Source organism: Amia ocellicauda, chromosome 11 (genome assembly GCF_036373705.1).
Source record: "Amia ocellicauda isolate fAmiCal2 chromosome 11, fAmiCal2.hap1, whole genome shotgun sequence".
Classification (NCBI taxonomy): domain Eukaryota; kingdom Metazoa; phylum Chordata; class Actinopteri; order Amiiformes; family Amiidae; genus Amia; species Amia ocellicauda.
The window spans coordinates 18,338,378-18,358,154 of NC_089860.1; the positions used below are offsets into that span (position 1 = coordinate 18,338,378).

The 19,777-nt window shown below is 37.2% G+C and overlaps 1 protein-coding gene across 1 annotated transcript; it reads left to right on the forward strand.

The window, feature by feature from the left end:
* Window positions 1-4,346: 4,346 nt before the first annotated feature.
* Window positions 4,347-19,598, forward strand: rgs14b (regulator of G protein signaling 14b). The gene is made up of 15 exons (XM_066716806.1): window positions 4,347-4,599; window positions 9,150-9,171; window positions 10,074-10,243; window positions 11,119-11,211; window positions 11,396-11,539; window positions 11,793-11,972; window positions 12,412-12,547; window positions 12,847-12,950; window positions 13,323-13,529; window positions 13,706-13,779; window positions 14,072-14,198; window positions 14,359-14,440; window positions 15,264-15,322; window positions 15,638-15,749; window positions 16,311-19,598. Exons 1-15 carry the CDS (start codon window positions 4,555-4,557, stop codon window positions 16,721-16,723), a joined length of 1,968 nt encoding a protein of 655 aa, XP_066572903.1. The 5' UTR covers window positions 4,347-4,554; the 3' UTR covers window positions 16,724-19,598.
* Window positions 19,599-19,777: the final 179 nt, after the last annotated feature.

The following is a 19,777-nucleotide window of genomic DNA, read 5'->3' on the forward strand; positions in this document are numbered from 1 at the left end:
TATATTTTCTGGGGAAGTTGGAACTACTAAATAGAGAGCCAAGGAGGGGCGTGATATGTGTTTAATAGAGGATTTTATGGCAAATGAAAGCCTCATCAACTTGTTTGTCGGATGCACAGAACAAGGGACTCACTCAAGCACAACATCAGTGATATTGAGGACCAGATTCAAAGCCAGACTACATTCCCCAACTGTAACAGCGTTATTGAGACATCATGGGAACCAGCTTTCCTTGTGCAGTACAAAAGCCCTTTTTATTGTCATGTTAACTGTACTGTTCAAGTACAATCAAACAGATGTTATACAGCATATTTGGTTATAACTTAAACAGAAGTGGAAGTTGATTGATTTAGGATGCTTAGGTTAAAGGAATATTTGAGTAGGTCTATCTATTCATAATATTATTATCCATACATTATTATTATTACTAGTAGTAGTAGTAGTAGTAGTAGTAGTTTTGTTTATGTGGTAGCTTAGGTGTCAATGGAGCAGTGTAGTTTGGAAGCAATGGAGCTCATGGTTCAATGGCTTGTGTTTCTGACCTGTAGGTAAAGGGTAACAGCAGCACTTCTCAGTTGTAGAAACAGGTGACTTAATCAAAATTCAGGGAAACAGTGATTCCCGCATTAGCATAAGAAGAAGAAGAAAAGAAAAAACAAACATTTATTTTTGCTGTAGACAGCTGGTGAGTTTCCATGAGGCATAAGTTGTTTGTTTTATATATATAAACAACATTTCATCTTTATTTACATTTTTATTTGACTGTTTCTTGGCTCGTGGCCTTGCCCTCTGAGGTCTCCTGTCAATAAATAATACTGTAATACCAGGCCTTCTTATTCTGTGACAAGCCATGGACACAGGGGGTACGTGTCTGTCACTCCCCTATGAGACTCAGCTTTTTAGGTCGGTACTTTCAAAAGCATCTACGATTTCCTACAAGAAGTGGCAATCTAATTAGACAAATTATGGCTTTCTGCACACATTCCACTAACTTGGCTTGAGTCACTACCACAATCAAGTTGTACTTGTATAAGTCTGTCTCACAGATTGCCACAGCGGGAAGTATTCAGTGTTAATTGCTGGAAACTGGGCCTGATCACACACCCCCACCCACCCCACACCCTCAATACACACAGACACACACACACACACACATATATATATATATATATATATATATATATATATATATATATATATATATATATATATATATAATTAACAGAGGTTAATTATATAACAGTTTGTAATCTCAACTTTCAGCATTAGAGGTGCTAGAATTAACAGAGAAATGCTCAGACTATACCCTTAAACTTGATAAATCTACCAGCTACCAACCTATACAAAATAACAACAACAATAATAATTAATAGAAGAACAAGATGAAAAATACTAATTATAGTATTATACTAAGTATACTACATAGGGAGACTTAGCAATTTCTTTGTTTGATGGAAATAATTAATACAAGAACAATCCCCTTCCTGCATCACAGAAATTAACTCAAAGACATAATCACCCATGGACTGACGTGGGAGAAAAGTGGTTACCTAGGGAACAGTCTTCTACAAAAATAAAAAAATCTGATTTGTCCCTGGCAATGTCCATTGTAGGCTGATGTACAAAGAAACACCAATAATTACAGTATAACCAACTCAAGGAAACGTCAGTTACACGTCTTACACAAAGTTGTGTAAACAATTCTGGAAACAGCTTAAATACTTATGATTATATTTTAACACTTTATTATATTGTAATTTTAAAATTGTATTGTCATATTTATTGTGAAAGATGCACATCTTTTATATGGAGGAGCTGGCTCAAAGCTATTGTTGCAGGTTAACAACAACCATAATTATTATAAATAATAACCAAACAACCCCTATTTCTATGCACAGAGAACTGGGAAGTTGATAGCATTAATATTTATATTGCATGCAATTCATTATTACGAATTAAACAAGAACTTCGTCTTCAATTGGGACAATATGGTCAATGCAAAGACAAACACGAACTATCTTATCAATAGCCTAGATAACTTGAGCGGGTTGAAGTCACTCTTAACAGAAGCCCTGAAATGCATTTATTAAAACATGATAAGGGAGACAGATTTACAAGGCTATCTGTGGATATATTGAACATAATCGTACAGTTATAAAATATGTTTTTATTGGTCTAGTTACAATAGTTTACACTGTAGCAGCATTGGCCTACTGTTTTTAAAACACTGCGTTTCAGCGTTTGCCGCATTTTATCGTTGACACTTTGGTTCCTTTGTATCTGGTTTTATCAATAACACCATGAATCGTTATTTCCCTTTAAATGCATGCAGACTTGTGGCAATTAAGACATTTAATCAATAATACATTACTGCACCAAGCTCGTTAGAGAGACAAGGGACATTCTAGACACATGCAGAATAAGGAATTAACAAGATGCATACAGTAATTACTTACTTACTTAATTAATTAATTAATGAATGCTGCATTGAGTAAATACGCATGTCCCTTAAAAATAGTTCTTGATTAAAATACAACAAAGAAACAACAAGGAAAACATAAGACCACACACATTGTATAATTGATATAATTATATAATTGAGCCGCCGGTGTTATCGGGCATCTGTGCGCGTTTACCAAGAAGAAGATCAAACTATAGACGTCCCTCCAGACATTTTAGCTCCAGTTATTATCCCTCCAGTCCAATGCTGAGACGTTGTGTTTACGCTGGGAAGAATGGTAACGTGTTTGTGGTAGTGTTATTGATGGGATATTTAGATTGTCTGCTGGTTGCTTCTGATATCATCATCATCATCATCATACAGTTTATTAGGTAAACTGCGGGATTCGTGTTCAATATACAGGGGCTCGTTCTTGTCTCTGTTCCTTTTTATGCGGCTATGATGTCAGCTAACATTTCATATATAATCTATATATTTCTTAACTGTGTGATTAAGTAGCCTGCACAAGTAATCATCTGTATTCCCACAGTTTAGTGTCCATTTCTAGTTTTTCCTTTAGAACCATTTGGCCAATGTGATTGAGTTTTCTCTCTCCTCTTTTCCTCGATTGTCACATTGTTTTGTAGCTACTCCAGCTTTGAATTATGAGAGTTTGATATATTATTATAGTAGTTCTGTTATTTAGGGGGGGTGTTTCAGAAATGTTTTATACCACAACCTGAGATTTCTTTTTATATATAGTTTGTGGAGGTTGCATGCAAAACATCTTTAAACTTTTGTATTGATATATTCACCTGGTGGCCATTTTTATGAAAATGTGTATGTGGTTCGTGTGGATGGGAATTTTCAGTTTACATGACTTTGTGAACTCAACTAGTTTTGTCTTGTCAACTATTTTTCCATTCATAGAAATGCCTATTAAATATGCCAGACTACTGCAGCAGTGGCCAAGGTTGAATAATTCAGCTTGTGTTTTCTTGGAGATTGCATACTGGGTGTCTGACTGTTGTCTGTGCTCGTTCTGTTCCACAGAGGATGATCACATTCCAGGAGTTGTCCAAGGGCCTCAGCTCCTTTGCCCCCAAAGCTTCTCTGCGACGCAAGCTTGGGAGATACAACACGTTCGTTATTAACCGTGCCCTGAATCGCGGCAAAGTAAGTGGACCATTTCAGGTTTATAATATGCATTGTACTTTTGAGCTGATCACTGTTGGAGAAATGATAACATCAGTAGTATTTGTGTATTACAGATATTCATTCCACTTGTAGAAAACAACATGCTACAGCAAATTGATTGAATTGAGCTACATGGGTTGCATTGTTCAGAGCCAAAGCGGATGTGCATTAAGTAGCAAACACTATCACTTAGCTGGTAAGAACGTTCTAAACCTTTTAATGAGAGAGTATGCATCCCATGAGGTTACAGAGATGTTTGTGCATTCTAGCCCGTTGTTATAAGGAGAGAGGATTTTCTACGTGGAAGATAAACACCTGCAACAATCCAATCTATATCTAGGCTTCAAAATAACTGTACTTCTAAACAACACATTACTGTTGCTAGAATTATAATTATGGTACATTGAGATGCAGTTCCCTTCCAGAGGGGACAATGCAGAGATGCATAGATAGATATATACTTTACATATGATGGTTTTTCTGAACTTGCATTGACCCTGCTGTCTAATTACTGCAAAATTGTTATGAAAAAAGAATGGTGAGGTTTGAAAGTTTACAAAGATGTTTTGAACATCTGTGGACATTGATAGCACAAATGTATTTTTGTTACTCTAAGGAAACTGTTGAGAACTTTTAGTCTTGGTAGTATGTATTGATGTATATATATTTTTTAACTATTTAAAGAAAAAAGAAAAAGGCTCACTTAAACCACACTTCCTTCTTGTGGGCTGTTGCTATGGTAAGACTTCCTGTTGCAGCAGGAAATGATAGTGACTGCAAAATAAGGATGTCAAAAGAATCTTTCAGAAAAAAAAAAAAAAGCAAAAGCAAAATAGTGCATCAATCTGCACTGACTTAACACACCCCTCCGTGCCGTTTGGGATTTTCGGATTCAACTGATGCTTTAAACTTTGGACATGTCAAAAAAAAATAAACACCTTGGAATTCCGAATGGCCACATGGTGAGTTTTGTGAATTGGCTATCTTTAAATATAGACTACTATATCATCTTTTCTGTTAAAGCAGAAGAGCAGCTGAAAAGACAAGCTGTTCATGTCTGCAGGATGAGTAATGCTTTCAGGCCTAGGACAAGTGCAAAGTTGAACTGTTAAACTATACATACTTGCGTTACAATTTTCTTAAATCAACTTTTTAGAGTGAATTGGGCATGTACATCTGATTTATGCAGATTTTTACTGAAACCCTAATGTGATAAAGCAATTTGAAGCAAAATGAATGAGTGTGTTCTTCATTTTCGGTGGAGATGTTCTGTAGAGATTTCTAGTTTGGTTCACTGTTTCAATGAAAAACTGGTCCGTAATCTGTTGGGTTCGTTGAAGACGTTGATGAGTAATGTTAAAAATGATTCTGATTGCCAGATATGTTATTGTAGTACAAACCATGTCAAGCTATGTCCAGTATCAGAAGCAAACAAAAAAGAAACCTCTTGACCTACACCTTACAACTGATTAAGATATAGCATTGGTCTTGTTATTTTCTATTTTCAGTTCAATCAACCGCTATCTTCAAAGCTTTTGACAATTTTTAAAAATACATCATTGTACATACATTGATACATAATTATTGTTCATCAAACTATATTCATGAACATAATTGAGTCCCCAAATTAATAGTGTTAGTCGAACTAGCAAAATACTAAGGTTGTGGTCCGGTTTAGAACTCTAACAAGCGTTTTTAACGGTTCAGTTTCCTGTGCAAATGTGTGAAGAACCAGGTGTCACAGAACATAGTACTGTTTAGAAATATTTCCTAAAATTAGAGAATGAAGTATTTTATCCTCCAGGCCATATTGTAGCAACCCGATTGGGTGGGGTTCTGAATTTAGTTTGTCATTTTTGTAGACCACAACTCAGATCTTCCCAACAGATCTGAATGTACGTAATAATCAGGGTTCAATGTGTGAAGTGAAGTTAGAAACTTCCTCTAGCAAACCAGGCACTTGATTGCCACCCACTCCACTTCTAACCAGAAGCCTATATTAAGTGCAATGCGAAGGTCTGCTGCAGATCACAAAATCCTAACATATTATTCGGCCTCGCGCTTTGTTAACTGGAGACTTCTTTAATCTACCCAACGACAATATGTTAATTAGTATAAGGTTTATGTTTGCTGTGGATGGGTGGATCAAAATAATCCAGGCTGTGAGATTGTTCCTGTCTAGGATCAGCTTTGGCTACATTTTCAGCTTCGAGAAAATACTGAAAGCCTGTGTTAGTTTTATTTGTGTGTATGTATACGTGTATATATATATATGTATGTATATATATGTATATGTATGTTTCTGATCTTATTGCTGCCTGTAGTTTTGGGTTATATTCTATTTTTTTTTTTTGTTTGGCTTTGTGCTAGGCTTGTGTCATGTTATAGGCCTTGTCATTTTTTAATGATTAGAGCAAAAATTGGGCTCTGGTTTGGTTTAGACCTTTACACGTCAGACTTTTTATTACAGCTTTGAGAGACCCCAGTGGTGGCCGTGATGACCAAAGGCTGATCGCTGCCCCCACTCCAGAGAGAGAGAGACACATCTGAATATGAAAGAGTGTGTGTTTAGAGTACATTAAGCCTTTTGTTTTGTAAAGCTGTGTTTTGTAGTTCCTGAAGGAATTTGTCTTTTGCTTTGTTTGAAGACAGGAGTTCAAAAACAGAATACATCTGTCAAAGGTTTATTTTGTATTTTTGTATTGTATATTTTGTCTCGCATACAATTAGGAGACTGTGCTTTCACACGAGTGATAATGTCTACATTGTTTTCTTGGTCATGTATAGCAAAATACAATAGTTAACTCTTCAAAACCTTGATTTCTCTAAAGCCTTAAGCTGTGTTTGTTAAACTATTGCAGAGGATGAAGATTTCAATTTAAAAGATGCGTCTTTTTGACTCCCGTATCATCCTGTTTTTTTTTTTAATGGCAAAACAAAAGTTCTTGTAGGCGTGAAATTGCAGACATTGATGGAATAGAAGCATGAAATTGGCCAATGGGGATTTCTTTTTTGTACGCAGCCTTGCTGATTCTTGGCTTGTAGCTACTAGAAAAGATTGGAAAATGATCATTCCACAAAATATGAAGTTCTGTGTAACAGTATAGGGCTTTACATTTTATTTTTTATTTCCCACAATGCAATAGTCCAGTTGCTTTAGGTGTTATTTTGGCTAGCACTCCGTAAGTGAACTTCTTGTAGCTGCTTTTGTTTGTTATTTAGTGTTTCTTTGGGTGTTTAAATTTGTCATTCATTATCAGCTATCATGTTATGATAACCAAGGTTTATGATGCAGTATTTCCCAACAGAGAATCCTGACTGTTCTGCATCAGGTGCCATTTGAATATTGACTATCTGAGCAAGACCTCCAACACAACACGCAGTCCTTTTGGAGAGAGAACTGACATTATCCAACACCATAAGCATAGAAATTAAACTCCATTCCTGTTGAGACTTTCAGGTTCTACTGTGTCTACATTTCGATGTGGTTGAAGCTGAAAATTTGGGAACATTAAAAAAACAGACTGGACGTGATCCTTGAACCAAACAAGCATGATGGGCCACATGGCCTCCTCTCCTTTGTAAACTTTATGTTCTAAAAAATATATAACACTTGAGGTTGCATTTGGTTGTGTAATTTGATTATCTTGTTAGTTTATACTCTGATATTTCTATGTAGGATTATCAAGTTTACAAATGTAAATGGCCGATGCGTTTTCTCTTTTGAGGGGCTATTTCCTTTTTGTCTTTCACATGTTACCACATCCACCCCAGTGGGCTTACGTCAGAGTCTTAGTGGTTTTGTTCATTTATTTATTTTTTATTAAAGTTCTTAATCTATCCTGTTTTGACAATGTAGCTAAAATTTAAGATTTTTTTTTTCTGCAGGATAAATGTAATGCAATAATTAAACCTGTGTATCATGCATCATCATAGTATTTAGATAGATATGGAAAACAACATATACAAAGTATTTACACCTTTCACATAAATCAATTCTATTCAGTGATTTTTTTTCAATTTGATAACTATTGCTAATTTAAATTGTACATAATTTACAATATGGTAACTTTGTCTGTATGTACCTTTAATACTTCTATACTGTAGTGGAGATCTTTTTGCTAAGCTGTACACAACATAGCGACAACTGTACCAGTTTATACACAAAACATTCTGACCTTGTCTTATTAGCAACTGTATTTATGCTTTTGCTGAAACCTGTGTAATTGTGCCGAGAATTAAATCAGGAACAGAAAGTGGCTAATTTGTTTAAGGCGGGGAGATATCTCCAATCTTACAATGCAGTGTGACAGCAGGTCAAATTATATATGTGCCCAGAAGAGGTGGGGATGAGGCGAAATTAGATGCATCTTTCTTATGACAAATTAAAACTGCTAAAGAAAAACAAAACAAATCGGATGTGAGGAGAATAAGAAAGCAGAAACCGTTGTCACACCCATATCCTGTTTTAGAAAATGGTCTTTCATCACACACATAAGTGCCTGCAGCTGTTTTAATGTTTTTGCTTCATTTTAGGAAAGCATACATAGATCATAGCAATGGCTTCATTTATCAGTGTCAGATACAGTCCACGAACACTCCATATAGACAAACTGTGAATTACAGTTTATGTGCTGATTGTGTGTGGAAATATATAGTATTTCCTTAAAGAAATCTCTAGTGGCTGAAGGCTCACCATTGCTGTTGGGAGCTGTCTGGCACATTTTGTTTCACGTGAAGCCACTTTGATTCTCGGAAGCCAGCACATTAACATCGGCCTACTTTTCTTTCAAAATTGTATTTTACCAAGTACTCCGATTGGTTTAACTGTCCTTTGCCTGTATTAGCTGTGTGGGAGCTTCACTGGTGTTGAGCAGGAAGTATACAGTGTCAGGGTTTGAGGTTTGACCTCGGATAGATCCCAGGGAGCAAGAGAAGAAGCAATTTAGCCTTCATTAGTAAAGCACTTTCTCTTGTGGCTCTTTCCCCTTGGACCAGTGATGATTATGAAGTTATACGTGCCTGCTTGTAATGATTTGTATTATTGTACTGAATTGTAGATGATGACCTTTATTTGTATGCTGTGGTTTACTATATTACCTGCAAACTGGAAGAAAAAGTCACCAAATAAAAAAACCAAAAAAAAAAACAAATGGTTATTACATATTGGTTATTAAGTTATTAATTCTGCTCTGTATAGCTATCCCAAACCCTACACTTGCCTGCTTAAATCATTGGAAGTGAGGGTTTACACATGTGGTCTACCTCAGAACTCAGAAGTGTATTAGATATTCCTGGGCAAGTCAGTTGTATTTTTTAATGACATTTATGTTCAGTGTGAACAGCTTGAGATGCAGCCGTGTTCAGTGTTTTATTGCAGTTATTGCCCTTGCTGATATCATGCTTTTATTTTTATTTTTTTTATTTAAGTCAAAGCTTTGAATGTAGTAGATCTGGCATTCTTTTTAAAAAGTTTGTTTTATTAATTTGACTTCTGCTTTTTATTTTGCAGACATTGGCAGCTTCTGATGGAGGTAAGCCCTACAGCACTGTTTCTATTGCATAACGATGAAGGCATTTTATATATGTTGTAGTTGAGGTTACCCCCAGGGTAATTGGTTCACAGCAAGGGTGTCAGAATCCAGTCCTGGGGGGCCGCGGTGGCTGGTTTTTGATCCAACAGGAGCTCCCAATTACTTACTTAATATCATTATTTACTTGGGTAGGCTTATCTAAAACTTGCATATTGTATTTTTATAGCCGATTCTCTTACAATGTGTTGATTACTCAAAACATTGAACCCAAACACCTCAGTTTCTTGAAGTGTTAAATTAATCCAGTTAATTGTTTAATTAGACCAATTAAGGAGCCAAGAGCTGGGTTGGAGCGAAACCCAACAGACACTTGGGCTCTCCAGGACTGGAGTCTGATACCCCTGGTTTACAGTGACCTCCCCAAATTTCTGAACGCTTCCTCACATTTGGTTCTTTTCAAATGGAGGAAGTTGTTCCTCTGAATTGCCGTCTCTGTGCACCCCTATAAGCTCCCAGTGGAGAGAAATGTTCTCTTAATGTTGCACACTGGTTCTTTATTTTGCAACTAACAAACCTATAATTATTAGCTTTAGAAATGGAGGCAGGACGTTCGGATGCTTTAGGTGCTTCATTTGTACTTCTTGAGCAAACCATGAGTCACCACGAATTTCACTGCAGTGTAGGGTAACCTTTTCCAGTGTTTATTTCTGTGTACTCGAGGTTCTAGTGACTAAGTGTTAGACTGTTATTTATTTATATATATGACACAGGAACATGCACGTTTTAAAAATGGGAGGTGAAGACACCATACTTCTAGCCACAAGTGTGTAAAATTAGACTAAATGGAAGGTGAATTTTCAGTCTTGCTGTGCTTAACTAGGGACTTTTTGTCTTCTGTTTAGAGCTGAATATAACGGAGGGGGATGGGCGTGGCAGCAGTCACAGCCTGAACAGCAACACAAGCCTGCCCAGTGTCCAGAGTGGCTCTCACCGTGCTGAGCGCTCAGTTGCCAGTTGGGCAGTTTCATTTGAACGGCTCCTAGGGGACCCCATGGGAGTTCGCTATTTCACAGTAAGCACAAACTCTGGCCCACACACTGATTTGGGTTTTGGCAGTACTTGATATTCTTTAATTACACAGTGAATGTGCTTTGTTTTCATCTTCACCACAGAAAGTGAAAGGCTAATTAACTGATTAAAGTTTGAGCCATTTCAAGTAAGAGCAAGGATCAGAATTATAGAAAGTTTTTTCTAGCAGCTGAGTTTGTGTGATATCTCTACCTCACCCATGCAAGGATTAAATGGCTCACACAGAACATGTACTGTGCTCTGTTGAATACCAGCTGAGGTTCTGCATATGTGTCATATGAATAATGTTATCTTCTGTATATTGTTGCCCTTTATTGTGTTCAAGGCACATGTATTCAGATTCATGTGCACAGCACTTAATTTCTCGTGTTATTTCTAGTTCCAATCATAATTGGAAAAAAAAATGTGGCTCTGTGTATTGTTTTCCATTTCGACACTTACTGGAGTGGAGGCTAAATCACGAAAAGCAACACCTTGTAAATGCATGAGTCACACACATTTATATGGAATAATATCGAAATCAATTTGTGCTAATGAAAGCTGCTCTTACAGCCTGCAGATTCAAACGAACAAAATGACCTTGATTATACTTAATGAAAGATTGCCTTATGTAAGCCTGGGTTAAGTGGAGCTTAATCTAGGTTCTTTGAAAATATTAGATACTTTATGGTGATTAAAAAAAACCTGCACTAAATCAATACATTACATTCCATAAGTTTCAAGGCATATCTTCCTATGACGTATCCTGCAAACATGTGAAATTGAAATGGAAATGGCACTGCATGATCTGTCGAAGAATGTTGCTGATATAAATGCTGTTTCAATTGTGTTTCTCTTCTTTGCCATTGTTTTCTGCAGGCTTTTCTGAAGTCAGAAGTCAGTGCGGAGAATATCCTATTTTATCAGGCTTGTGAAAAGTTCCGCCAGATTCCCCCCAAAAAGAAAGAGGAGGTACAATAATATTTTCTAAGACGTATCAATGCCATAGTGTTTGTGATTCATCATTACCATTAAAATTTTCTAATTTATTTGTAAATGACAGTCCTATAGTATTCTATCTTGAGTTTTGAATCAAAAGCGTGTTGTAATGATGTATATTTTGAAAGTATTGAATGGGATGCCCTTATCCATGCAGTTGTTACGGGAGGCCAGGGTGATCTACGACACCTACCTGTCGAGCAATGCGTCCCACGCTATAAACATCGATGACACGGCCAGAGTGGAGGAGAGTGCTCTGCAGAGCCCCACGCCAGACATGTTCCAGAAAGCACAACAGCAGGTAGGACACTGAGGGCTACCAAGAGAAAATACATTGTAAAACATATAATTTACAAAAGAAAGACCATTTTATATACATATACTTCTCTGTGGTTGTCAGTTTTTTATCGTAAAATTGATACGAGTCATAATGTTCAGTGAACTTGTCATATCTGTCTTAGTCATGTAAGTGAGTTTCCAAAAATGTGTGAATAAAAACTGACGGCAACACTAACTCTGCATTCCCTTTTCCCCTCTTTTTTTTTTTTTTACAGATTTTTAAGCTGATGAAGTTTGACAGCTATACCCGCTTTGTGCGGTCCCAGCTCTACCAGAAGTGCATGGTGGCAAATGTGGAGGGACAGCCCCTGCCTGACCTGTGCCCTGGTTCGAAAAGCCCAGGTTCCAGGAAGAGTATGGTCAATGATGGTCCTTTTTTATCTGAGCCGAAGAAGGTAAAACATTGTACTTGCAGAATCGAGGGCTTCCTGATTGAAAGTCTTTATCTAAAACAAAATGGAAGGTTGAGGGCTGAGACATGTAATCATTCCAATAACCTAAAACTATTGTCTTTAAGAATGCAGGAATTCCAAAATTTAAATGTGACATCTGGCTTAGATTGGTTTTTAACAAGATGTGTGCCAAGAGCACCTAATAGTCTGTGAAATTACATTGGCCACAATTAAGAAACTTCAAACCTAAGTCAAGAAGAACCAGTCAGATGTTTCCTTCATAAAATCTGCTTAATTAGGACCCACTTTGTTTAATAACCTACCTGATGTAAGGAAAAGGGGGATTTCATATTGTACATTTGTAATCGTGGCTTTTGTACAGATAATGCAAACCATTACTGAACAGGGACACCGACGTTCTTCTGAATTTGTGTTTTTACAGAAGAAAAAGCTTAAGCCTGAGAAATCCTTACCGTTTGATTTAGAGGACAGCATGGTGAGAAAGCGAGCTACATTGGATGGTCGGCTCAGTAAAGACAAGAAGGATAAACGGCGTGACAAAAGAGGATCGTGGGGAGGTATGGATAGTAGTAGGACCAAAAAACATGACGTTGCATTTTGAGGCAGAGGGACTGAGTATCGCTTATTAGAATAGATTGGACATTTTAAGAACACACAACATTGTATGACCATGGTTTCATTAATGCATCACATGTCTGAAATTTTGCACTGAACATAGTCATGGAGTTGATATGTAGACTGTTTCCCCAAACCTGTATTTCACAGCTGTCGGGGGTAAGTATCGCAGACTTGAAAAATGCCTTGATGTCCTATGCAATTCTTATTTTCGGTTTTCTTTTCACACCCATTTCCACAGCGGAAATGTCTGACCATCGCTCATTAGCAGTGAGTCGTCGCGAGTCCCAGTGCTCAGTCAGTTCGTCCACAAGTGTGGAGCTGGGGTCTTTCTGCAATCGAGAGGTATGCAGTAATAGTATCTTGGTGCATATATTCCACCTTTTTGTAATTTTGCTACAGACTTGGAATGCCCTGTAACTAGCTGATTTCATCTAGGGGAACTGTAGCCTATCTATATAAACATAAAAACAAATGCTGCACATTCAATAACTCAATCTCAGAAGGTGCAAAATATACCCTTTTTATTATTCTGGATATACTTCTTAACCTCATTGTCAGTAGGTGAGCTATAAACCCAGGTATGTCTGAATTTTGATTAAGGTTCATGTGTATGTTCAAGAACTGCTGACTTCCTGAAGAAATTACATGAAGCCATATGAGACGTCCAAGTCCTAGTCTGTTCTTATCAAGTTGGAAACCCGGTGTTTTTGACAGAACGGGAGCTTGAGTCCTCGTGCTGCTGACCAGGACAAAGAAAGCCGGCCAGTGAAGTACTGCTGTGTGTACCTGCCTGATGGCACGGCCTCTCTGGCCCCGGCGCGCGCGGGCCTGACCATCCGAGACATGCTGGCGGGGATCTGTGAGAAGAGGGGCATCCTTTTGACAGATGTAAAAATTTACCTGCAGGGAAAAGACGACAAGGTTGGTGTCTCTGCTGTCTCCTGTCATGCCTCGCTGCACAGTAGCCTATAGACGAATGCAACACAATGGTGTTAAATTGGAAATGGGAATATTGCACTTTTCAGCATTAAAAGCTTGCATATGACCGCAATCCCAATAAAGACTAGTGTCACAATCCTCTCTTCTCTTTCCAATAGCCGCTTTCTCTTGATCAGGACAGCTCTGTCCTCACAGACCAGCAAGTCCTTCTGGAGACATGGATTAAGTTTGCGTGAGTTTCTGCTGTTTGACTTTCATAATTGTTGAAGATTTAAACATTACCTATAATCTGATCTCCCCAAGGACTACATTGCTTCTGTGTGCTTTAAAGATGATTTAACGTTTTTTGTCCTATCCGTTATTGTAAATATGTGTATTTGTCCCACGATATGGATAATTTCCCATTCAGATTTAATATTACATTTAAATTACCTTTTCTAGTTCTTCTCTGTATTTTTTCTATATTGCATGATTGTTGCTTTAAGCACTACAATTTCAATTAAAATCTCTTGCATTCCTTTAAGGTTGGAACTCGTGTTTCGAAGTAAAACTGTGGTAATTGCTGCGAAATCCAGCAAAACCCTTTCCGAAGCCCTTGCGTCTGTCCTGATCAGGAATGAGCTCAAGGCTGAGGAGGTGGTGGTCACTAAGGTAAATCACCTTGGAAATACTATTCAAAGAGGGGTTTAAAGCTTTGTTGCAGAAGCTTTTTGTTGACCAAGCATGCATCAGCATTTATTATTGGGTGTTGCTCTGTGTCTTTCTCAAGCATCTCAAGATGCAGGTCCAGATTTCTTGTTTTGTGTTTCAGAGTGGGACACAGGAGCGGCTAAACATGAGCATGCCTGTGCTTTCCTTATCCAACAAGACCTTGCTTCTGGACAAAGTAAAAGGTTGATATCTTATTTTTACATAATTATTACAGATTTAGCACATGCCATTCTTGCTTTAAAACAATCACTTACTTCTAAATCAAGTCTCACGTTTGTAGCACCTTATGTATTATAAGTGTGCAGCACGTGGGAAAGACGTCAAGCATATTTACAAACATCTGGTCCTGCTTGGGTAACGGCATTATTTTTGGAATGGCAAATCCATTCAAATGCACACTTCATTGTTTAGTGAGTATGATTTGATTTGCTAATATTTATGCATATATTTTATAAACCATGAATTACATCAGTGAGGAATCAATATTACAATTATAGAAAGCAGTACACAAAAATTGGGATGTTCCTTCTCAACAGTTTAGCATTGAAAGCTGATTTGCTTTTAGTTACATGAAAAATAAAACCAACTGATAATTAAAGAAATTAGAAATTATTTAGGCAGGCGTCTGACTCCGTTGTAGCCATTTTACTAAATACCCTTCACATTGCATCAAATATTAAACTGTATACAGTATCTCTTGTATGTGTGATGTGGCAAGACTTGGTGTTTTTAGCCCATGTCTTTTAAATGAAATGGATTGCTTTACAAATCAATATAGGCATTGATTTTATTTATGCTTGGTTATAAATCAATCACCCAACACTTTACATGTTTGTAATTAGTGAAGTCTAAGCTACAAGCATATTAAAAGACTATGCAAATCCTTGGTTCTTTGGCCTGTGTTCATAATATACTGGCCTTCAAAAATGTATATTGTGGTTTGAGGAGAAATGCAATACTTCTGGACGCAACCACATAGCTGAAGTTATTAAAACCTTTTTGTAGGTAAAGAACCGAGCAGCCATACAAAGTCCACAAGCCCTACTACAGTGGTCATGATGAATGTAAGTCTATTTCTTTTCTCCCATCTTTATACATTTGTGTTTATGTATGTGGGTGGAGAGGTTTTCCCAAGAAACTAGTTAAAACGGCAAGCAGAAGTACACTCATTGTGCCTAAAGTGTGGGAGTGGTTTTGAGTGATTATATGTTTTGTGCTTTGCTTTATTACATGCATGACTAATTAGCATATTTTGGAAAATGGACCAGAAAAAGATTAACAACGCAACTAAGTAAATATTTGTTCATTTTGTACATTTTCAAGTTTAAGTTTTGTAATTTTCAACGGTGGATAATCACACATTTTAAAAACCTGTACAGGAGGTTTCTAGAGTCCCGGAGAAGTGCGATACATCCAGCATTGAAAGAAACCAAATCAGACCTGCCTCCAGACCCAGAAATCCAATGCAAAGGAGAACCTACGACATGGACGGTAATGGATTTCTGTCTTATTAAAATTATATAAAAGGGGTGTGGGGTTTCTAAAGTGGTGCAATGGATCAATGTAGGTTATGGACTTCCATGGACTTCCAGGATTCTTGGATCACTTAATGGACACCAAACGAGCACGATGGATCGAATGGCCTCCTCTCGTTTGTAAACTTTATGTTCTTATGTGCTTTTTTCACATTTCACACATTTGTCGCATTTCTCTTAAATGCTCTAAAAGGAGCACTAAGCCATATGTTTGTTCAGCATCAAGAGCTCCATGCAGCAGTATTAATTAATCCCCTTGGTTCCTTTGACTTTTGTTTTGTTTTTTGGAATGTAGAAAATAAAGGAATTTCTGCAATGATGCGTTTAATTTGATAGCCATGGTTTGTCTAATGTTCTGCACTTCGGTTCATGTCGAACAATCATCACGTTCATTTGCCGTCATTATTTATCAATCAACAAGACCCTAAACCCAGTCTGAGCAAATAATTTGTTGTGGTGAGAATCATTTTAGACACGCACGTGCACATATTAAAAGCTGTCTTTGTTTTCCCATCAGGGCTGATTGATCTTCTCTCCAAAGTGCAGTGCTCCAGAGTAAATGACCAGCGGGGACTCCTCAGCAAAGAGAACCTGGAGATCCCTCACTTCCTGCAGCTGCCTCTCCAGGAGGAGGAAATCGAGGAGATGGAGGAAGAGAGTGCGTCGAGTGAGACTACGCACGGCTCTGAAGCCACCGTTCCCACACCCCAAGTAGAGGGCTGTAGGGAGGATATTGAGAAGCCTCCTGAAAGCACCACGGACTCGATTCCCCTGTCTAAGGATGAAACGGGCTCTGGGGAGCCTCTTACAGGACAAACTGATGCTTCAGCCCAAAGTGATATGGAATCCATCCCAATCAGTCCAGTAATTGAGAAGCCAGCACCCTCTGCTCAAACCAAAACACACTCCGGTCGTGAAACAACATTATGATTGGTTCTAGCAGCTCCAATGAATTTCTCCCTCCCAGGTGACGAGCCCATTTTGTATAGTAAGAGTCTTCAAAGCTGTGAGAGTTGACGCTCCCAGCAGTATGTGTGTGTACAGAACTGAGAACTTACTGTTGCTCTTTCTAATTATTATCAGTGACACTGTCCTCTACACTGGTGGTTCCCAACCCTGGCCCTGGAGGAGCCCCTACCCTGCTGTTTTTTTTTTTTCCAACTGAGCTCTGAATTACTTAATTGAACCTTAATTGAAGTAACAATCTGCTTAGATTTGACTTTTTAAATTGTGTAATAAGAGTCGGTTCTTTAAGTTATTTTGTACAATTCTAAACTTAAAACTGCTACTGTTTAAAATAATGAAAAGGCTCTGATTCAGGAAATTATTGGTTCAATTAAGGGTTCAATTAAGTAATTGAGAGCTCTGTTGGAACAAAAAGCAGCAGGGTAGGGGCTCCTCCAGGGCCAGGGTTGGGAACCACACAGTATGTATTCAGAAGTGTGATCTGGAAGAAGCTTATGGTGTGTTTTTATTTTTGAATTCTTTAGCGATGGACATTTTGTTTAAAAAAATGTTCAGATTGTCGGGGGAGGGGGGAAGGATGTTATAAATACACATTAAATTAATGTAAAGAGAGGTACAAAACTGGAGGGTCTAAAAAGGGTTGTATCATACTTTATGTATTTAGAAGAAATGTATACACTTCAGTACCTTAACTCTATTTTAACTTAAGTTTGAATCTTTTTTTTTTTTTTAAATTTGCACACTTTTGTCAAAATGATTGTTCATGCACCTTTTGCACTGTTCATTAGTCATTGTATTGTATAGCATTACTTATTCTTGAACTGTTAGATGCTGTAGATAAGCTGGCTGTTCACTAATCGTTCTTGTTCTTGCCACGTAATTTGTCCATTGGGTTTTTCTGCTAGACAGAAAATGTTTAACTCAGTGTTGCACAGTTTATATTGTGATTAGAATCGAGCATGGGTTTATATTTCAAATATATATATTTTTTTATTCTAACATTGCACACAAGTGGTTAATGAAAGGGCAAAGAACCATTTGAGTGGAAGGTGGTGGTGGTGGTGTTAGTAGTAGTAGTGTAAGTACTGAACATCAATACATTTATCTAGTGTTTTTTCTTCACATTTTTTCTTTTATTTTGGTATTTTGTTGTTGCTTTAGTTGAACTATTTATTAACATTTGATTTTTGTGAATAGGTGTGAATTTTACCTGTATGAAGTAGTCTCTCTCTGTTCCTCCCTAAAATGTTCTTTACCTTTTCAGTTTTCTGTTGGAATACATTAAGCTTGAAACAAAGTGACTGAGTTTTTTTTTGAGGCCGAGGAAAGTTGGCAAAATCCAAGGGACTACTATAATTTTATTTCAAAAGTATGCATTTCAAAAAAATATATTGTGTAGAAGTAATACAGTATTGCTGTGTGCTTTATTACTAACCTCATCCAATGAACTAAATCAGCTGCAAAATAAATAGAAAAGTTGATGGCAGTTGGTTTACTTCTGAATCTGAGATTGTTTCCAATGCAGTTCACATAGCAATTGGTAAACCTCGACCTCACAGGGGGCTTGCCCCTGCATGCCCCCTCAAATAGTTAATTTTGATGAAACTAGGTCAACCCATTGAAACCTTACTTCTTATTCCAGTGATACTCATCAGAGTGGCAATGTGTACCTTCTTTTGCAAATTATATCCATAATATTCTGAATCTGAAATTCAGAGACTCCTAAATTAGTAGGCAGAACATTTCCTCAGGTTGTTTTATATGACCATAAATACTCCAACACCTAATCTTTTCAAATGACCTGAATGGTATTTAGCAGTCTCCTATTGCCTCCTCAGCAGCAGATGCCAGATATGTAAAGGCATTAATGCTTTGTTATTTTACACACGCATAATATATATAGGACTTAAGTAAATTTTCAGTAAGGTATTTAAAGTTATAGCCAATTAATTGTTCTCCTGTTGTCACCAGAAATTATGGATTTTGTTCATGTATATACATAACATTATCTACACCATATCTTTCTGAAAGGACAGCACACTGAAATTTCTAACTACTGAGGGCAGTGGGATTTATTCCGCACGGTCAGCACACCCTATTACCAGTGAAAAGCAGCCAGTGTGGCAGGGGGGCAGCTGTCATGCAGTAGGTTTTTCATCAAAGATTTATCTTTTTCCATAAAAAGATGAAAACACCCTTGTCTACTGCCTGAAGCTGTTCTTCTTTTGGTATTTTCATCATGTCACATTTGATAAAAACTGATCCTTTCAGGTAATTGGTAGGTGATTGGCAGGATTTAATTAAGCCACTGAATTAAACATAACATGTCAGGTGGAAATTTGGGCATTTTACAGCTGCTCCTTTTGATAGAGAATAACGTGCAGTATTGATGCATTGTAGGTTTAACAAAAAAGGTGGAGTGGTTTTTGTGATGTATTTTGCATAGTAATTGCTCAAACGGCATGATGGATGGATATGATTTGAACTACCAATTTGTTTTACAATACAATCCAATGAAATTTTAGCCAAAGATGACAAATAAGTTACTTAGGAATACAGAACTGCTTCTGACCTGATTCTGCATCATACAAACATGACTGCAGCCTATCTGTGTTGGTTAAATACTCTGGAAACAATTACAAATGTTTCCTTTTCCTTGAAAATGTAATTATTTAATGTTTGTATGATGCTATCATATACATATATATTTAATGTGTCACTAGGAAGATTTATTGAGGGCGCATGGGCACAAAAAGATCATTGTATTACTTATTGATTAAGGAAACTGATTGATTTTCACCAAAATGAAAACCTTAATTGATGTTCAGTACTTACGCAATCATGTAAATGTAATGTATCATAACTTAAGATTAAACATTGGTTAAAACTTTATCTAGATATTGGTTAAAAATATTGATTATCAGCACAATTGCATAACCCAAAACATATTGGTGTATTGCATTAATTCCAATTGCAAAGACCCACTACCCTTATACACACACACACACACACACACCA

Coding starts and splice junctions, on each gene's coding strand:
- rgs14b (XM_066716806.1), top strand. CDS start 4,555: ATGTCAAAAAAAAATAAACACCTTGGAATTCCGAATGGCCACATG. Junction 15,323..15,637: donor CTACAGTGGTCATGATGAAT/GTAAGTCTATTT, acceptor AAACCTGTACAG/GAGGTTTCTAGAGTCCCGGA. Junction 15,750..16,310: donor GAGAACCTACGACATGGACG/GTAATGGATTTC, acceptor TTTTCCCATCAG/GGCTGATTGATCTTCTCTCC.